Source organism: Natrix helvetica, assembly GCF_964273705.1.
Source record: "Natrix helvetica genome assembly, chromosome: 6".
NCBI classification, from domain to species: Eukaryota; Metazoa; Chordata; class Lepidosauria; order Squamata; family Natricidae; genus Natrix; species Natrix helvetica.
In genome coordinates this window covers 21,359,499-21,380,581 of record NC_138553.1, presented here as the reverse complement: position 1 = coordinate 21,380,581, position 21,083 = coordinate 21,359,499, and the positions used below count along the sequence as shown (strand labels likewise).

At 41.6% G+C, this 21,083-nt stretch overlaps 1 protein-coding gene across 3 annotated transcripts; it reads right to left on the bottom strand.

Moving 5' to 3' along the window:
* Positions 1 to 3,284: 3,284 nt before the first annotated feature.
* LOC309394749 (protein mono-ADP-ribosyltransferase PARP12-like) lies at positions 3,285 to 21,083 on the bottom strand. Of its 3 annotated transcripts, XM_081958313.1 has the most exons (9): positions 20,494 to 21,083; positions 15,838 to 15,975; positions 14,249 to 14,369; positions 12,469 to 12,565; positions 8,705 to 8,786; positions 5,990 to 6,120; positions 5,143 to 5,294; positions 3,977 to 4,200; positions 3,285 to 3,800 (listed from the first exon to the last, which is right to left on the bottom strand). In XM_081958313.1, exons 2-9 carry the CDS (start codon positions 15,931 to 15,933, stop codon positions 3,771 to 3,773), a joined length of 933 nt encoding a protein of 310 aa, XP_081814439.1. In that variant the 5' UTR covers positions 15,934 to 15,975; positions 20,494 to 21,083; the 3' UTR covers positions 3,285 to 3,770. The 3 variants fall into 3 exon arrangements, with proteins under 3 accessions (XP_081814439.1, XP_081814438.1, XP_081814437.1); XM_081958312.1 differs by lacking the exon at positions 3,285 to 3,800 and having other exon boundaries at positions 3,823 to 4,200; positions 15,838 to 15,972; XM_081958311.1 differs by lacking the exon at positions 3,285 to 3,800 and having other exon boundaries at positions 3,824 to 4,200.

Below are 21,083 nucleotides of genomic sequence, written 5' to 3'. Positions count from 1 at the left end.
GGGGGTTGGACTAGAAGACTTCCAATTCTGTTATTCTCAGTAAGAAATATGGTATAATCCAATGCACAACCTAAGGGATTTGAGGTTCAAACCAGTTCCATACTATAAAAAAAATAAGTGAGAATATGAAACAGAATATTTAAATTTGATTACAGTTACAGCCCCCATACGTTTATACATCTAACACACACATCTAACACTTTAAATATTACAATTTGGCAACAATTTAGAGAAGGGATTGAAAAAGATAAGAGTTTCCAGGGAATGTAAAACTTTCTTTTAAATCCTGGCTTTGTTTCAAAATTGCAACAAGCCCGTTCAAATTCAACTGCAGACACATTTTTCTGTCCTAGTACAAGGGCAAATGTGAATTATTAGGACACACAGCATATAGCAGATGGGTTAATAGATAAAGGAGCAGAGTTTTTAAAATGAAATTAAAGATGTGTTTGACATATTGCTGTTTGAAATTTTATTCTTCTGTCTAGTAGTACAGAACAAACCAGTTTTCTCATTTCCAAGTATTCCATTAAGTCATCTGTAAAATTTTAAATTCACATATCCGGACGTGTAAACTTAGAACTAACTTGCTGAGTTTACAGAATAAAAGGTAGTATTTTAATAGCCTTAGCCAAAAAGTAGATCTTTTCATATATTGTAGCTCTACTGACAGAAGTCCATATATTATTAAACAAGTTCTTTTTATTTGTATAATTCTATTGTTCAAAACTGAGCTTCCTGCAAATATACTGTAAAGAAAACCAACCTAGGTCACAGCTCATTTCCACGGCCTCTTTTGGATTGGGGATTGCTCTTGGACTTGCAAAATTTCCTTTTAGCTCTTGGAATTATCAGAGGAGATCTCAGAAAAGATGCAAAGGGGAGCATTACAGATGTTTGGCTTGGCTTGTAGAAGTGAAAGGATGGCACTGTTTACCAAAGCAGCTTTGAGCCACTGTCAAATTAAAGACTCCCAAAAATCTGCATAGCCCTGTTATGTAAGACAGTTGCTACATATGCAGGGAAGGCTATCTATTACCCTCAGTTTTAATTTTGTCAAAAGGTATAAACAACATGGCCATAGATTGGCTTTAACCAACCAGAATGCCCTCTACAAATATGCGGTTCGGACCGGTTCGGCTGAACCAGTAGTGGTTTGGCAGCCTGGGTCGCTAGAACCGGCAGCGACCCAGGCTGCCACGCCCCTGATGGCACCACAATCTTGTTTTTCGGTTCTGCACATGCACAGAACAATTTTAATTGCACTATGCAAGTGCGCAGTGTACATCAAGCACATGCGTGAAGCATGCACACAAGCGAACTGGCAGTAGTGCCTGCTGGAAGCCACCCGTGCAAATGTGGATCAATTTTCAGAACTCTCAGCAATACCTCCTATAGCCAAATCTTCTGTAAGTTGATGTCCATGCATCTGGAAACATAAAGGTTTGGGGAAGGATACTGAAACGTCTCTCTTGGTGGAGAGGAGTTTCTTTTCTAGACTCTTTTTAATTAAAAGAAAACCAAATGGGAAGCTGCAATTCTTCAACGGTTCGGTCTCTGGAATCATCTTTATTTGCATAAAGATATTGCATATATATATGCAATATTTTGTGCAATCTCTAACTTGGGTATCAAACCCTTTTATCATGCCAATGTGTTTAATTATGGTGATTAATGAAAAGAAGGACTAAAGGTGACATGAGAGCAGTATACCAATATCCCAGGGGCTACCACAAAATAAGAGGGAGTCAAGCTATTCTCCAAAGCACCAGAAGACAGGAACAAGAAGCAATGGGTGGAAACTAATCAAGGAGAGAAGAAACCTAGAACTAAGAAGAAATTTCCTGGCAGTTAGAATAATTAATCAGTGGAACAATTTGCCTCCCAGAAGTTGTAAAATGCTCCAACACTGGAAGTTGTAAAGAAGAAATTGGATAACTTGTTTTTCTGAAATAATATAGGACTTCCTGACTGAGCAGGTGGTTGGACTAGAAGACCTCCAGGGTCCCTTCCAACTGTTATTCTGTTCTGTTCTTCTATTCTATGGCAGGGAGCCCCCTTGACTCCTAATGCCAATCCATTAGATTTTATTCAAAAGGGAAGCTTTAACTCTTTCACATCCCCTTGTAAAGTGACTAATACAGTCAAAAAGATGCAATCCAACTTTCCTTGCATTATTGTAGGAGGTGCAGTAACTCATTGACATTAATCCTAGTTATATAGCTGAATTCTGTCCTCCAAAATAGAACACCCAATATTCAGAATTTAAACTCCCCCACTCTGCTCATTTCTACGAGGAACTTACAACAGCAAAGAATTGTCCTGAAAATTTGTCCCCTGATATACGAGCCAATGCCTTCCATCCAATATATTACATTCCTGAAAATTCCTTGAAGAGAAACCCATGCCTTCTGCTTCTCCAGATGTTACTGGATTACAAGTCATTCACAGCCCACAACCGGTTCCCAAAGCGGGGGAATGTTGAGAATTCTGCTTCAGTGGTACTCAGAAGCCTGTAATCATGATCATGCTACAGCTATTAAGTTAACTTTCAAGTTGATTTAAAGTCAACCCTTTCATGCGTGACATTTTAATGGGCGAATGATTAAAAGAAAATGAGCTGTCTGTGGAATACAACAGTGTTTCTGAACCTCGGCCACTTGAAGATGTGTGGATTTCAAGAGCCAGCATTCTGAGAATTGGAAGTCCACACATCTTCAAGTGCCTGAGGTTCAGAAACATAGAATACAACATTTCTTTAACAGGAAGTGGGTGGAAGATATCCTAAAGATTTATAGCTGGTTTTTCATGCAAGATGCAATATAAGCCAAGCCATTTTTCAAACATCTTTTATGGGACTCCAAACCTGCTCCTTCTCAACTAAATATTTTTCCGAGTTGCAAAAATTGTGGCTATATCATTAGATTCTGTTGTTGTTGGTTGGTTGCAAAGTCATGTCCGATCCCTCATGACCTCATGGACAACGTTCCTCCAGGCCTTCCTGTCCTCTACCATCCCCCGGGGTCCATTTAAGCTCACGGCTACTGCTTCGGTGACTCCGTCCAGCCACCTCGTTCTCCGTCATCCCCTTCTTCTTTTGCCCTCAATCTGTCCCAGCATTAGGCTCTTCTCCAGTGAGTCCTTCCTTCTCATTAGGTGGCCATTAGATTATATGAAAAAGCTAAGGTGTGTTGATTTCTGCAAGCCAGATCTGCTACCCTAATATCTTCTAAACTTTATTAATCCAGACTAGTATTATGCATTTGCAATCATATCATCTTTATTAATCCACAATCATATAAAAATTACCAAACTTCCTGAGACTTCACGGAAGATTTGCTGAATCTCTTACTTATCCTCTTGCTGCCCTCTACTGTTAGCCAATTGAAGCAGCCCTCCATTTCTTAACAAGTAGCCACCGCTTAGCAGACTTTTCCAAAAAGAGCTCCACAACAGACATCCTAGTTGCACCGATTTGCTGGATTATGGAAGAGATCCGATTGCTATTCAGAAAGCATTCATTTTGCTATGCACCACAAAGAGGTGTAGCTGCTGTGCTATTATTTAAATGATTAAAGGGAGTTCAGTATCTTAAATGAAAGGGCCTTGTAAATGTTTGTGTGCATATTCGTTTGTGCACGCAGCCCCATCAGTATATACACACTTCGCATGTTCATGAAAGATTTACTTATGAAAACAAGAAGCCCCAGGTTCCCTTATCATTCATAATAAATTGTTGCCGGTGTTGATGAAATCACTGAGCAAAGTATTCAAAAGAGGATTGGTCTTCTTTCTTTTACCTCCAAGAGATGAAAATAAAGAATCACAGACATCTTTTAAATAAGAAATATTTTAAATTTATGTATACATATAAAAAGAAAGGAACGGTCATGAAAACAAAAACAAAAAATTGATGCCTTTACATGATCACACAATGGGATAACTCCTCATACTCAACAACGTAGGCTGGGTATACCTGATGCTTCTCGAAGATGACAAAAATAGAAGGATTCAGAACATCGTCCACGCAGCTGTCATAGAAGCTGTTTGATTGGTTCGGTCTAGGAGGTGGGCGAACATAAGAAGCTTCTCCTTGGACATAGTCTCCAACCAGAACTCTAGCTACGAACATGGTCTTTGCTTGTTTCTTCGACTTGCAGTATTTGTGGGAGTAGCAGGCATCTCTGGCAAAATAGCTTCCTACAAGAAAACACATTTTAAAAAAACCAAACCCTTTGTAAGGAAAAATATATAAAATTACTACATATTGTTCAAGGTTTCAAATGTTACTAAACTACAATTCCCAACATCCCTTTGCTGGGACTGCTGGATACTCAGATTCAGCAACACTAGAGGTCCCCAGTTTCCCAAAAATAACACATTCACCCATGTATTTGATGGCTCCTTTTACTTCCAGTGTCCAAAAGTAAGACCTTTTTTATGTACTCCAATAACACAATCTTCACAAGTAACAATCTAACACAAATAGGGATGTATCAGTAGGTTCAGTGTGTATCAAAGAGACAGTCCTGAGTATGCATATATGGAAAATCATTAGTTGTCACATTGTACCAAAACATTCAAAACTGCAACTATATATCTCAACCTGCCTCCAGAAGTCATGAATGCTCCAACACTGGAAGTTTTTCAGAAGATGTTGGATAACCATTTGTCTGAAGTGGTGTAGGGTTGGACTAGAAGGCCTCCAATGTCCCTTCCAACTCTGTTACACTGTTCTATTCTATTTTATTCTCGCTCATGAACTTGCCTGATAGCACAATTTGTAATTCAAACTCAGTGTGGTTGTGTAGTGGTTAAGGACTTGGACAGCAGAAGCTCAAGTTCACACTTCCACTGGACTAAGAGGTTTATTTCAGTGATTTAGGTCCAGCCATTACCTTTCAGTTGAACAGGGTTATTGTGGGAATAAAATTAGGGAAGCCTTCCCACCTCTGCAGGTTTGAGCTCTCAAAAAGTCAGGACATAAATGCATACATTTGGGGAAATGGATAGAAAGGCAATACTTGAAGATGCTGCAACTCAGATCTCTTCAAATCTTGCTAATTATGTGAATTCTAACTGTCAAGGCAGGGAATACTTAGCTCTTCCAGAATACACTACTTCTTCCCAACTCTCTAGTACCTTTTCCATATAGTGTTCCATGCGTGCCACAAATTCTCCAGTCAAAGTTTTGTCCGCAGATGTCATACAGGTGTGATGTGCTAGTGCCATGAAACAAGAGCCGTTCATCAATTTCCTTTCCTCTATTCAACTTCTTCATCTGTTCTTTTTGCCTAGAAATAAACTACTTCAAGTTATACTTGAGGTCAAGAAAAAATTTAAATCACTTCTCTTTTCCAACTTGAAAGACATTTTCAAGTCCTACTCTCCCCATTTATTTGTATTCAATTCTTCCATTCATGTCCTTGTTTACATTTATACCTGCTATCTTGTAAATGTTTGACAAACTAATAAAATACAAAATACAAATACATATCACAAAAGGATCTAAGAACACTTAAGATAAATTTACTAATCTAAATTTATTACCCCAATTTAATGTAGCTTTCCCAAGCAAAGTACTAAATTTATTTTTCCCAGATCTATTAGGTTGGGCTACTATCTATTCAGTAGCACTGGATATGCATGAATGATGTAATTCAATCACTAGCATATTGGAGATATGCTAGAATTCTGCAGAGCTGTGGTAAGGCAACAATGATCTAAGTCTAAATGAGACCAAATCAAACAGATCAGATTAGAAAAGTCTGGCTTACATGATGTCCAAGATCCCTTCCAACTTTTTGCTTATAAGTCACAGCCTATTCATAACCAGATAGATCTGGTATATGATCACAAAAAAATAAATTCACAATAGTACTAATGCTCAATAGAGAACACAGAAGATCAGTTCCAGATACAGTACTGGATCCAATTATTATACCATAATTTTGACTCCCTGGGAAGAAAATAAAAATCCAATACAAACCACTGAAAGACTTGCCAGAGAGAAGGATTCTGAACTCTTTGAAGTCTATGTATAATGCAATCTTCCATTGTCTTCTCAAAAAGCATCTTGATTTCGTGATATTCTTCTGAAGAATTAGAGACCTCTACCAGCTAGGAACAAGATCAGAGCTATTGTGAATGAATCTTTTAGTTTCTTTTGATCTATAAATATTTTTCATTCTTTCTATATTTGTCCCTTTCAGGTCAAAATGGAGACTCATAACATAACTCATGTAGATCAAATAAATTTAGAGCAGAATAAATTCCTTAAAAAATAATTATAGTTGGGTTTAGACATTGGACTACGTAGCCATAACCTATTTTTCACAATAAGTGAACCTAACCACTGTACTTTATAAACAATGCCCTCACCATATATATAAAAAATGTGTTAATCACAGTACATCATTGTTCTATTTACTATGTCTCTATTCCCTCTAATACATTATCCAACCTTGATTTACAGTTAAGCATTACACATGAGGGCAAGACAAGAAGCAATGGGTAGAAACTAATCAAGGAGAGAAGCAACCTAGAACTAAGAAGAAATTTCCTGATAGTGAGAACAATTAACCAGTGGAACAGCTTGCCTCCAGAAGTTGTGAATGCTCCAACACTAGAATTTTTTAAGCAGATATTGGATAACCATTTGTCTGAAGTGGTATAGGGTTTCCTTCCAACTCTGTTATTCTGTTCTATATTCTATGTGGACAAGGTCATCATGATTTAGCATGAGACATGAATAAATAACTTACTGTGAATCAGCTTTGACCTTCAGATATTGACTTCATTTCTTAACATACCCAAATGGTAGGGATTATAGAATTGTCATCCGGCAATATTTCAGGACTCAAGATTGCTTTTAATGCTGCTGTATGCCCTGCTTGATAGAGTCTTCTGTACAGCTTTTACCATGAAAATTTAAATAGAATATTGCCAAGGGACATGATGGTGCAACCCCAGGAAAATTGTTCACTAATCATTATTTGCCAGAGGGCTATTTCACATTTAATTCTGTCTGATATTTACAAAAAAATAGAAGTATAAGACGCACCGGAGAATAAGATGCACCAAGGTTTTGAAGAGGCAAATTTTTTTAAAAAAGTTTTTGCACTCTGCAAACCTAAAAAAAACGGCCCATTTTTTGCAAAAATGGACCCGGTTTTTTTTTCCCCAAGAAGGGGCATGAATATCCTTTAGGAGGCTTGTAGGGTGTTCCTGGGCGGTGGGGAGGGGGAGAATGAGCAAAAAATGGCCCGTTTTTCATGAAATCAGGCCCATTTTCTGTCAAAAAAAGGCATGGATAGTCTTTAGGAGGCTTATAGAGTGCTGCTGGGGGCTGGGGGGGCAAAAGGAGCAAAAAATGGCCCGTTTCTTTGCTCATTTCTGTCCTCCCCAGTCCCTAGGAGCTCTCTGAAACCCTCCTAAAAGTTATGCACGGCCATTTTGGTGAAGGGGGCAGGGTTTCAGGAGGCAAAAAATGCTGTATTCAGTGTATAAGACGCACCCAGATTTTAGCCCCCTTTTTGAGGGAAACAGGTGTGTCTTATACTCCGAAAAATACGGTATCTTTCAAGCCACCTAAAAGCTAATTTCAAAAAAATGTTGGTGTCAGGCCTGTAGTTATATTCTTTTTAGGATCTTTGGCCTTATAATTTCCTATATGTTTTAGTAGTGTAGTAGTTGGGAGGGGGGAATAGAAAGGAGTAGGATTTGTGGAATGTATTGTTGTCATTCTTTTATAGAAGCTCAAGGTCATCTTTTGTCTCTGCACCTCGACACCTGACCGGAAGCAGAGGGGTGTAGATGCCAGCGTGGGAGATGATTGGAACATGTGATGGATTTGTGGGTGTGGGGATAGATCATGAACTTTCAACTGTGTGGAATTCCAGGAAGAACATTAGAGTTGGAATTCCATAGACGTGCTAACTTGCCTGTATGATTAAAAGGGAACTTTAAGGATGATTCTGCCTTGGTCTCTGATGATTTCATACATGGTATTTAGAACGCTAACATTTGGACTGTTTCAAACTATGTGGCTTTTATATGACATAGGTCAGAGGTAAGAAGGTTTGAGTATCATCTCTAGGCACTGCATAGGGAATAGCAGTAGCATTTAGACTTATATACCACCCCATAGCACTTAACAGCATTCTCTGAGCAACGCAGAAGCATTTTTTGCATATTGCCCCTAACAATTGGAGTCCTCATTTTACCGACCTCAGAAGGATGGAAGGCTGAATCAACCTTGAGCCCTGTCAGGATTGAACTCCAAGCAATGGGCAGAGTTTGCCTGCAATACTGCATTTTCACCACTGTGCTACCAGGGCTCTTAGAGAAGTTTATGAACCAACCATACCACCAAACAGTATTTTTATTGTTGGCTAATATCTTCCCCCTAGAAATGTTGTAAAGAATGACTTCGGTCAACATTACAGCAATGGTCAAATGGCCAGGAGCAAAAGGAAATACTGATCCCCAACAAATTGCATTTGAGCCCCTATGAACTTGGGAGAAAGTTTTAGGAAGTAGGGTGGCACAAACCTGGAAGAACATACCAAGTTGTGTTCAGGGGTGGGGGGATGAAAAGACATAGAAAGAAAAAGGGAAGGAGGTTACCCAAATGCACATAGAAGATGTTTTTTAATGAGGGCAGGAACAGAGGGTGTTACTATGGTCAGATAAAACAGAATACCTTATAGCCTATGTCAGGAAGGGCTGACTGATCCCAGGTTGAAGGAAACAAGTGGAAGGGAAAAGAAGATTCAAAACGGCAGCTGCACACGGGAAATAAACAAAGAGCATTACTGGGGAAATAAAGAAACAAAGAGCATTACTGTCTCACTTAATTTCCAATTTTCTCTTTCTATTTTGGAGCAGACCTCGCCAATTCAGTCATCTCCGCAGTTTTTTGGCTAAAATATTCATGGTGACTGGAAGTGATGAAAACAGTCATCTAACTAAGTGGCTCCCAACCTTTTGGGCATTAGGGACCAGTTCCGTAGAGAGAGCGGACCGGAGGGGGTGTGGTTTCATGTGCTGCCTGTATCCCGCAGATGGGTTTTGTTTGTTTGCGCGGCCAGATTTCTGGCATGCCGCGACCTGGTGCAGGTCCATGGACCGGGGTTTGGGTACCCGTGATCTAACTCTTCAAAGGGTATCAGGCAGTGGTGGGATTCAAAAATGTTTACTACTAAATGTTCTGTGGGTGTGGCATGGTGGGCGTGGCATGGCTTGGTGCGTGTGGCAGGGGAAGGATACTGTAAAATCTCCATTCTCACCCCACTCTAGTAAAATGATAAGGTCTTGCCAAATGGTGCTCCTAATAAATGACTAATTTTCTTTTGAAAGTTGGCTTGAAGCTCATGAATCAATTAGGGCATCTTTCGGAAACCTGACACATAAAATCTCCATTCCCTCCCCACTCCAGGGAAAGGATAATGCAAAATCCCCATTTCCTCCTGATTAGCTGGGACTCGGGAGGCAGAGAATAGATGGGGGCAGGGCCAGTCAGAGCTGATATTTACCGGTTCTCCGAACTACTCAAAATTTCCGCTACCAGTTCTCCAGAACAGTCAGAACCTGCTGAATACCACCTCTGGTACCAGGTCAAGAAAAACTGTGTTAGTTCCTCAAACTAATTTTTCCAACTGTATTTAGCCTTTTCCAGAGTGGTGCAGTGGCCTAGAGGTGGAGCTCTTGCCTCACAATCAGGAGACTTCAATCCTAGGTAGCGGCAGATATTTCTCTCTCTGGACACAATGAGTAAATACCAGCTGCAAACTCTGCATTGGCTACAGGAAGGGCATCTGGCCAGTAAACACTCAGCTTCATTCAGTTGCCCCAACTCCATCCTGATCCAAGGGATTATGGGGTGATTAAAAGACAAAAAAATGCCCTTTCCCAAGTTATTGAAAGCTACTAGAACTGGAAAGCAATTCCTAATGTCATCACTTTTATCAGACCTGGAAGTCATCTTTTACCTTTTGGATTTCTGGCCTGCCACATTTTCTACTGTGGGAAAATGGGAGTGGGGATTATACAGAGTGTGGGTGATATGTAGCCATAATAACATTCTTGCTCAGAAAGTCAAGGTCGACTGGCCCTGCAGCTGCAATAAGATGACAGGGAGGTAACTCCTGGTTTGGAGTGTTACCTGATTGGAGTTACCTGACTGAACCATGTGACGGACATGTGGGTGCTGGGCAGGGTCTTGAACTTTCACTTGAGTGGGGAAAACTTGGAAACTTTCAGATTCAGATTTTCCCAAATGTGCCAATATGACATCTCTAATAAAAGGGAACTTTGAAGAAACTCAAGTCTCAAAGTCTTCTTTCGTTAGGGATGTTACTTGGAACCCTGACACTAACCCAAATCTCTTCTAAAGAACTTTACCAGCTCCCCTAAATTTTGGGGTGGTGTGCAGGGTCCTGAGCCCCAGCGTCGAACCAAGCCCGGGCAGGGTGAAGGGAAGATGGAGGAAGAGACCCACGGAGAAAGCCATAGGTGACAGCTTGGCAATTTACGTTGACACCATCTACTCTCCTTCCCAAGCCATGGTGGAAGTTGAAGAGGTCACCGAGAGGGAACGCCAGCTGGGAGCCAAACGCAAAGAGCCGGCACCTGAACAAACCTCACAGCCAGACCTGACCCTGCAAGATGAAGCTGTGGGATTCATCCCCCCTCAGGAGATGCTGTTGGAACCACAGACGGGTGCGCGACAAGCCTCGACCACGAGTGGAGAATGCCAAAGCAAATGCGCAACAGGCGCTCCAGAGAATCGGGATTACTGCCACCGTCACGCAGTCAGTTGCTGAGTTTGGCCAGCTCCACGCGAGCGTGGCTACCCACGTCCCTGGCACCAAGTAGCCCATGTGACAACTTTTATTTCACCAAATCCAGAATTAGTAAAGGGGTAAAATGATGGAGATGTTTGTGTATAAGAGTGTCCCAAGACTGGGAATTGAGCCTAAGTCATGAGCAATAAAGCAGATTTTATAACTGTAACAGAAAGATGTATTTAAAGAAATATATGATAAAGCTAGGCCTAGCATCTCTTTGACATAGTTTATCAGGAGGAGAGCCTGAGGGCAGGCTTAATTCCCTAAAGTATCTACATCTCAGAGCTCCATAATTGTTTGAAAGTCACACTTCCAACAAAATCATTGGGAAGCATACCTTGGAAGTGGAAACTGAATATAAACATGGTAAAGTTTATGAGAGTGTGAATCAGGCCAACAAGACCATGGTTTAAACCAGTAGTTCTAAGCCAATGGTCTGTGGACTCCTGAGAGGCCGTGATGTCATCATAGGGGATCTATGAAGACTTGAAGATATGCTATGATTTAAATTTTGGGTTGCGTCTTGGGGGTCTGTGGCCACAAAAGGTATTTAAAAGGGGTCCGTGGTGAAGAATAAGTTGAGAACCACGAATCCAGTTGTTTATTTATTTGGAAATGTTTCAATGGATTAATGCAACAGTGACTTCTTTTCCACAGATCTTTTGCTTGAAATGGCTGAAATGTCTTTATTTTCCTACTATGATACCATACTTTTTGGACTATAAGACGCACCGGAGTATAAGACACATCAAGAGTTTGAAGAGGTAAATTTTTTAAAAAGTTTTTTTAACTTTTTGCACTCTGCAGGCCTCCCAAACCCTCTGTATACCTTGCTTTTTGTGAGCGAGTTTGAAAGGCCTGCAAGTGCACCTGAGGGCAAAAACAAGCAAAAAAACCGAGCCGTTTTTGCAAAAAACAGGGCATGCATAGAGTTTGGGAGGCTTGTAGAGTGCTCTTGGAGGCTGGGGAAGAAGCATTTTTCCCTCGTTTTTGCCCTCCCTAGCCCCCAGGAGCACTTTGCAAGCCTCCCAAAGCCTAGGCACGTCCATTTTTGAGAAGAGGGCAAGGTTTCGGGAGGCTAAAAATGCTGTATTCAGTGTATAAGTCACACCCAGATTTTCACTCTCTTTTTTGGGGGGGGAAGGTGCATCTTATACTCCCAAAAATATGGTAATTGCTATTTTTTTTCATCCCGCAATATTATGTGGTTTGGGAGCGAGATCTGGAGTATGAGGATACCGCCTGCCCAAGGATTGTGCACCTGGATTGTGGTTAGTGTCACTGTGAAATTACTGAAGTGGCTGAACTGAAATTGGGAGAAGGGGAAAGGAATCCAAATTTGGATGCTTGGCAACTGGTTGATATTTATGATGGTTACATATCCTGGGTTGATGATCCCCTTTTGTGACCTTCTGACAAGCAAAGTCAGATTCACTTTACAATTGTGTTACTAACTTAACAATGACCGTGATTCACTTAACAACTGTGGCAAGAACGGTGGCAACCTGGGGCAAAACTCACTTAACAACTACCTCCCTTACAAACAGAAACTTTGGACTCCATTGTGGTTGTAAGCCGAGAACTACCTGTAAGTAAGTTTGTGAAAAATATTAATTACCTCTTCTCGATTTTTCGTCTACCTCCAAAAAATACCAGTCGGGGCCACCTGCAGACTCTCCTCTGTGTTTGGTAGAAGACATTTCTCTGAACCATCTCTTGAAGGAAACAGCAAAACACACTGTCAAATAATTCACCTCTGGTAAGAATTAATTCATTTATCAATTCAACTGAGCCTCGGTGGCACAGTGGTTAGAGTGCAGTACTGCAGGTTACTTCTGCTGAGTAACGCCTGCCTGCAATTTGGCAGTTCAAATCCCACCAGGCTCAAGGTTGACTCGGCCTTCCATCCTTCCAAGGTGGGTAAAATCTGGACCCAGATTGTTGGGGGAAATACCCTGACTCTGTAAACCACTTAGAGGGGGCTGTAAAGTACTATAAAGCGGTATATAAGTGTAAGTGCTATTGCTAACTCAAATACAAGGCATTGTAGGCTGCTACTCTTGGGCTGCTGATAAAGCTTTGTGGACTATGCAGAAAAGAGTACAGGAGGACTATATTTGATGCACTTGGCCAGATTTACATCTGTTTCTCGATATAATGGAGAGAAGCCTTATATAAGGAAATCAGAAACTTTCCAAAGAACAACCAAGAGGAACACCCATCTTTGCTTCCTAAAAAACATTGTGCTATTCCACAACTGGCAGTGTGGGGTTAAGTAATATTTAAAAATAAGGTAAGATACTAGAATCTGTCAGATCTGTCTCATGGAAATTTAATCTTACTAAAATATTATCAAGAAGAGACAAATTATACCCCAAGGACTCTGGATGAACAAAATATTTCATGATAAAATTTGTTAAATGAATGATCTATCAAGAAAATGCCTATTACTGGCAAAGGTAGATATTTGTTCCGAAAGTTTTTTTTAAAACCCTCAGTACTACTTGGTAATCCTAAATGGCAATTGTTTTGCCTGCTTGCATTTTTTTTCATTTGACAGTTTGAATAAATTAGGCTGATAACCTTCATGTAAGCAACAGGGTTAACTGCAGGGCAGTGGTGAAATTCATTTTTTTTTACTACTGGTTCTGTGGGTGTGGCTTGGTGGGCATGGCAGGGGAAGGATACTGCAAAATCTCCATTCCCACCGCACTCCTGGGAGAAGGGTATTGCAAAATCTCCATTCCCACCGCACTCCTGGGAGAAGGGTATTGCAAAATCTCCATTCCCACACCACTCCTGGGGGAAGGATACTGCAAAATCTCCATTCCCACACCACTCCTGGGGGAAGGATACTGCAAAATCTCCATTCCCACACCACTCCTGGGGGAAGGATACTGCAAAATCTCCATTCCCACACCACTCCTGGGGGAAGGATACTGCAAAATCTCCATTCCCACACCACTCCTGGGGGAAGGATACTGCAAAATCTCCATTCCCACACCACTCCTGGGGGAAGGATACTGCAAAATCTCCATTCCCACACCACTCCTGGGGGAAGGATACTGCAAAATCTCCATTCCCACACCACTCCTGGGGGAAGGATACTGCAAAACTTCCATTCCCACACCACTCCTGGGGGAAGGATACCGCAAAATCTCCATTCCCACCCAACTCTGGGACCAGCCAGAGGTGGTATTTGCCAGTTCTCCAAGCTACTCAAAATTTCCACTACCGGTTCTCCAGGACTTTTAAAAAATAAAGATGGTAGCCTCAACAGCGTGATGAAAGTTCCATCCCTCATCATGTGAGTTGTAGCCGCCATCTTGATATACATTAACAGGGGGAACCAGTTAGCAGTCATTGTCACATACCAAGCTATTATTGCTAAAAATTACCTTGAAAATTCAATGTATACATCTGAGTCCCAGCCTGGAAGAATACAATTCCTCTGCAGTCAGTTAGGAAAGTAGCCTCCAACTCAGAGGATGAAATTGAGGCAGCACAGTGCTTAGAGTTCTGCAAAATAGAAAGAAAAAAAAGTAAGGTAGGAAAACAGAGACCGAAGGGAAAGAGAGGGAAATGAGTAGATTAACTTTGGTCATTGTGTTTGAACACATTGGAGAGCAAAACACAAAATAGGATGTTGCATTACAGTAGACCTTCCTCATCAACTCTCTCGGTTATGATGGTGATGAAAAAATAATTTTACGACCAATATTCACATGTACAACTTTTCCAGGTCTATAAAGCAAAGAAAAGATGAAGTAAGATCATAAGCACAGTTGCGGTTTCCCTTAGAGATCAATTGACTTAACAACTGAATTTCTGGTCAGTTGTTTGCAATTGCTAAACAATTGACTTATGACCACAATTGAGCCCAAAATTTCCGTTGCGGGCTGAGACCGTTGTTAAGTGAATTTTGCCCCTTTTACCACCTTTCTTCTTGCCACAGTTGTTAAGCGAATCATTGCAGCTATTAAATCAGTAACATGGCTGTTAAGTGACTCTGGCTCCCCTGTTGACTTTGCTTGTCACAGGGTTGCAAAACGGGATCCCATGTCCCCAGGACAATACAACCGTCGTAAATATGAGTCAGTTGTCAGTTGTCTGAATTTTGATCGTGTGACCATCAGGAGGCTGCAATGGGCATAAGTGTAACAAATAATCACAAGTCACTTTTTTAAAAATGCAGTCGTAACTTTGAATGGCCACAAAATGAACTGTTGTAAGTCAAGAACTACCTGTATTTAGCTCTACCATCCATTCTCTAAAGGAGGGAATAACCAATATTCAAGACACGGGCACAGGTGCTGCTCTATAGAGATGCCTAGAGAAAATGATCACGTCCAATTATCCTATTCAGCAATAGTTTGCTTTAAGGTAAAGGTAAAGGTTCCCTCGCACATATGTGCTAGTCGTTCCCGATTCTAGGGGGCGGTGCTCATCTCTGTTTCAAAGCCAAAGAGCCAGCCCTTTCTGAAGACGTCTCTGTGGTCATGTGGCCGGCATGACTAAACACCGAAGGCGAACAGAACGCTGTTACCTTCCCAACAAAGGTGGTCCCTATTTTTCTACTTGCATTTTTACATGCTTTCGAACTCCTAGGTTGGCAGAAGCTGGGACAAGTAACGGGAGCTCACCCTGTTATGCGGCGCTAGGGATTCGAGCCGCCGAACTGCCGACCTTTCTGATCAACAAGCTCAGCGTCTTAGCCACTGAGTCACCATGTCCCTATAGTTTGCTTTACCATGTTTTAATAAGCTGAGCGTATAAATATTAACATCTGAGCTCACGGCGTCTCAAGTCACAAAGGCCACTCTGTGCAGCACACTAAGTCAAAGACAAACAAATGGCTTTACATTGTAAATGGTGGCCGTGTGAATCCAGCTAATACATCTGTGTAGCAAAATTCAAGCTGACAACAATGTCAGCATCCTAGATGACAACATCCTACATCCGATGACAGCAGCAGATAAAAATTTACCTGTTGGCCGTACTCAATCCACTTGCCATTTTCATCCAGCCAATACCAGATGAACTCTATTCTGACAATGGAGTCAAACAGCATGACCATTGGCATTCGCTAGGAGAGTCAGATATGAATTGTGGCACCAGGCATCTTCTGAAAAAGAACAACTCATGCATGTCAGCAAGGACATAAAAACAAAGGAGGGAAATCAATTAAGTCACATTTTACCCTGAGACAAAGAGGTAGAGATTCAATGTCCTCCAGTTAAGTTCTTCTGTATAGGAGCCTATGGTTGTAATACATCTACTAGCAGCGGCTCTTTGTAGGCATAACAAAAACTGAATCTACAAATTGGATGCACATGACTCGGGAGATACCGCTGCTCTTAAAACAATAACAAAGTTGGAAGGGACCTTAGAGGGCTTCTAGTCCAACCCCCTGCTCAAGCAGGGAATTCTATACCATTTCAGTCCAATCTCTTCTTAAAAACCTCCAGTGTTGGTGCACCTGCAACTTCTGGAAGCTCTCTTGATGTTTTAAAAATCAGTTGCTTAAAATAGATTGCATTTTAAATTTTGCTTAAAGCTGGCTAATATCTTTTTTCAATCCCTGTCCTAATCCGTAAAGGAAATCCAGGAAAATAGGTCTGTGTTATCTAACCAGGTTAAACTTTTATCTTCCATGTAAGAGGTTCCAGACTTTGCTCCTTTCTTAAATAATCTCGAATTTCCATCAAATCTGCTTACACAGAACCATCTCATTCAGTAAATGAACAGAACATTCAGCATTAATAGCAATAGCAGGATCAAAAATGATATGGAAGCTTGGGCATAGTTGGTGTCATGATGAGGTTATCTCAACCTTTTTAACATTTTGATCCTTTAACTTTTAATACCTTAACACTTTTTAAAATTAACTTGTTCTTATTTATGCTTTAATATTATATATTTCTACTGTATTTCTACTGTAAACTATCAGTGTCACTTAGGTCAGGGGTGTTAAACTCGATTTCATTGAGGGCTGCATCAGAGTTGTGTTTCGCCTTTGGGGGGAATGGGGTGGGTGTGGCCAGGATAAGTGTAACTAGCTCAACATCACTCGTGTGGGGAGCATCTGTAGTGCCCTGATGACTCTGCCAGTGAAAACGGGCTCCCTAGCTCCATTTTCGGTTGCAACGGTTTCCTGCAACCCTCTTGGGAGGGTGGGCCTTCCAAGCTCCATTTTCGCTGGCAGAGGCACCGCGAACCGGTCCTTTGCTGTTTTTAGGGCAGCCCCATGGGCCAGATCCGGCCCCTGGGCCTTTGGTTTGACACCCCTGACTTAGATGAAATGAGCTTTGTAGAAATGTGATGAATAAATAATGGTCACCGTTTCCCTACCAGTTGTCTTGCTAACTGTATGACTTGCAATATTACTTGAGAAAAAACAGAAGCAAAGTCTGTGTTTGGCCGTCAACCTCCTTTCTCTAGGAATGACCTCCCATCATGACTCATAATAGAAAAATAGCAACTCCATTGGTGATGTCATCAGTCACTACATTATGTCCACTTTAATCCCAAATCTCATGACAAACATACCAAGTAGTATTGCCAACACCATGTTTGGCTTAGTGCAGTGATGGTGAACCTATGCCATGGGCACACGAGGCGCTGCCCTGTCAGCTGGCTAGCGCACCTGTGCGCGCTGGTCAGATGAGTTCCCCCTTTTTAAAAGCCATTTTTCGCCCTCCCCAGGCTCCAGAGGCTTTATAGGAGCCCGGAGAGGGCGAAAAGAGCCTCCCCCGTTCCCCCGGAGGCCCTCATGAGCTTCCATGAAGCCTCTGGAGAGCAAAAAACCGGCCCTACAGGCAAACCGGAAGTTCAGAAACGGACCTCCTGTTTGCTCAGACGGTCGTTTTGACTGCTCCGGAGGCTTCAGGGAAGCCTCCTGAAGGTCCCTGAAGCCTTCAGAGCTCTTAAAACGACCCTCCGAGCAAACCGGAAGTGACTTCCTGTTTGCTCGGAGAGTCGTTTTGACTTCCGGTTTGCTCGGAAGGTCGTTTTGAGCGCTCCGAAGGCTTCAGGGAAGCCTCCTGAAGGTCCCTGAAGCCTCCAGAGGGCTTCCGGGGGGGCGGGGGAGGCTGTTTTCACTCTCCCCATGCTCCTATAAAGCCTCTGGAGGGCAAAAATGCATGCAAAAATGGGGGGGGGTCGCGCCTGTAGTATGTGCATGCTCACTGGGGGGGGTCGCGCATTGCATTCTGGGTGCAGCACACCTGCACACGACCCCCCTGTGCTCCCCCCATTTATGGCACGCGAGCCAAAAAAGGTTAGCCATCGCTGACTTAGTGCATTTGTATTTGATTATTCATTGGATTTCCACCCTGCCTTCCCTCAGGAGCTTGAATTCTAGTCTTCCCCCAGAACATCTCCTCTGTAAGGTAGGTTGGGCTCAGGCAGCACTAATGGTCCAAAGACACCGAGTCAGTTTCAATGCTGAAAGTGCATTTGAACCTCCATCTTCCTAGAGCCAGTCCAAGTTTAACTGCAACATGGATTGTGAATCTAGCTAGTCTTACATTAAAAATTGTTAAGTAGCCATCCCTTACGCAGGGCTGATCTCTTCCATCTTCTCCAGTTCTCCTGAAAACAATCCTAATCAGGCTCAGGTGGGGCATATCCTACCAGAGTAGGAAAAGATTTGACCTATGCAATCAGGGAAATTATCTCTATCTGAGGTGGATCTGAGGAGAATAGAAAAGTTGTAAAGCAAAGTACTTGCTTTCAAAAGGCCTCCATTTTATTAGTATTTAGGGTAGCATTGAATATACTACTAAGCTGCCTGAAATTTCAAATCAAACCTGCTTGGATAAGATTCAGCTAGAGTGAGCCATGGCTTATAGTATTAGACACTTTCCTAAATTCATAAATAGAAGCAAATCAGGGACTTTCGAATAGAATAACAGAGTTGGGAAGGACCTTGGGGGTCTTCTAGTCCAACCCCATTTAGGCAGGAATCCCTACGCCACTTCAGAGAAATGGTTATCAGACATCATCTTAAAAACATCCAGTGTTGGAACATTCACAAGTTCTGGAGGCAAGTTGTTCCACTGATTAATTGTTCTAACTATCAGGAAATTTCTCCTTAGTTCTAAGTTGCTTCTCTCCTTGATTAATTTCCACCCATTGCTTCTTTTTCCTGCCCTCAGGTGCTTTGGAGAATAGCTTGACTCCCTCTTCTTTGTGGCAGCCCCTGAGATATTGGAACACTGCTATCATGTCTCCCCTAGTCCTTGATCTAAGAACCAAAACCAATGACCACATATCTATCTCTATATTGCAACACTCAATGGGCATCTCCCTATCATGAGCATTGCAACATGCTTGACTTGGTTATTGAGTCTGCTGAATATCATAAACCATAAACTGAACAAATGCCCTGGATTCACACAATATGTTAAAACTATCTCACACTAGCCAGCATGTTGCATACATTCCGCCACTAGGTTTGTAACTGACCTAACTTAAACATGTTTGTGTGCATACAGTTCCTTCCTCTTGTTCTCTAGTTGGTCAAGCCTGCATTACCAATTAAATGGATAGATTATTCTGTTACTGTCCCCAATTCCTTAGAAATACATATTTCAAATAAGAAATACTTTCGAAGGATTTCAATAAGAAGCACATTAAACTTTGCCCTGAGGCTTCCTTGTGGACGTATTCAAATGGTGCCTTTCTCAATGTAATGTTCCCAGATTGATGAGTTACAACGATCTTGACAAACTTGAACATTGGGTACTATCTAATAAAATGAAATTCAATGGTAAAAAGAGTAAGGTTCTACATTTAGGAAACAAAAACGGAATGCACAGGTACAGTATATATGGTACCTTGCTCAGTAGTAGTAACTGTGAAAGGGATCTTGGAGTCCTAGTGGACAACCATTTAAATATGAGCCAGCAGTGTGCAGCAGCTGCCAAAAAAGCCAACACAGTCCTAGGCTGCATCAACAGGGATAGAATCAAGATCACGTGAAGTGTTAATACCACTTTATAATGCCTTGGTAAGGCCACACTTGGAATACTGCATTCAGTTCTGGTCGCCACGATGTAAAAAAAAGATGTGGAGACTCTAGAAAGAGTGCAGAGAAGAGCAACAAAGATGATTAGGGGACTGGAGACTAAAACATATGAAGAATGGTTGCAGGAACTGGGTATGTTTAGCTTAACAGAAAGAAGGACTAGGGGAGACATGATAGCAGTGTTCCAATATCTCAGGGGTTGCCACAAAGAAGAGGGAGTCAAACTATTCTCCAAGGCACCTGAGGGTAGAACAAGGAGCAATGGGTGGAAACTAATCAAGGAGAGAAGCAACTTAGAACTGAGGAGAAACGTCCTGACAGTTAGAACAATTAATCAGTGGAACAGCTTGCCTCCAGAAGTTGTGAATACCCCAAACACTGGAAGTCTTTAAGAAGATGTTGGATAGCCATCTGTCTGAAACGGTATAGGGTTTCCTGCCTAGGCAGGGGGTTGGACTAGAAGACCTCCAAGGTCCCTTCCAACTCTACTATTGTATTGTATTGTATTGTAAGTTCAACTTCTCCATACAACTGTCCTTCGCTAAGCCTGAGGACAGTTGCTGGTGTTTTTTTTTTAAACAAACCCTCAAGAGAAACAATTTATTCACTTACCTTTTCTTGTAGTTCCTTCTCTTGTCTTTGATTATTCTCTAAATAAATCCAACAACAATATTCATGTAGAAACAGCAAGAGAAAGGAAGTATATATCCATTTTTTTCATGTGAACTAATTTTGCAGCAATCAAACCATACTCGTAGTTTACAACCAGCCCAGCAAAATACAAGGCTTAATCAAATTCATGCCAGAGGGGTAGGTTTAAAACGATCAGAAAAGGCTACAAAAATAAAAACAAGGAAACAAAACAAAATCCCACTACAACTTTTCTAAGTTCCAATTTTTTTTGGCAGACTTCACTTCCACCTAACTCTAAAGTAAAGTTTTCATGTTGCAGGTAATCAAAATCCCGACGTCACTTTTTTCCCCTTTTTCCTGGAGACTAAATGTTATCAAGATACAAAAATACAAAAAATAAAAATAAAAAAAATCTGCCAAGCCTTAACTTCTGTCTGAACTTTTTCCGGTGCTCCTGCTCCCTAGCTCAACCAGGAGGACAAAGAACAGGCCTCTGGGATTATCACTTGGGCGGGATAATTAACTGGCAAATCAGCTGCTCCAAGGTAGAAGTCCACCTATTAACCCCT

Coding starts and splice junctions, on each gene's coding strand:
- LOC309394749 (XM_081958312.1), bottom strand. CDS start 15,933: ATGCCAATGGTCATGCTGTTTGACTCCATTGTCAGAATAGAGTTCATC. Junction 8,787..12,468: donor AGACGAAAAATCGAGAAGAG/GTAATTAATATT, acceptor TCCCGTGTGCAG/CTGCCGTTTTGAATCTTCTT. Junction 5,295..5,989: donor CTCTGGCAAGTCTTTCAGTG/GTTTGTATTGGA, acceptor GTTTATTTCTAG/GCAAAAAGAACAGATGAAGA.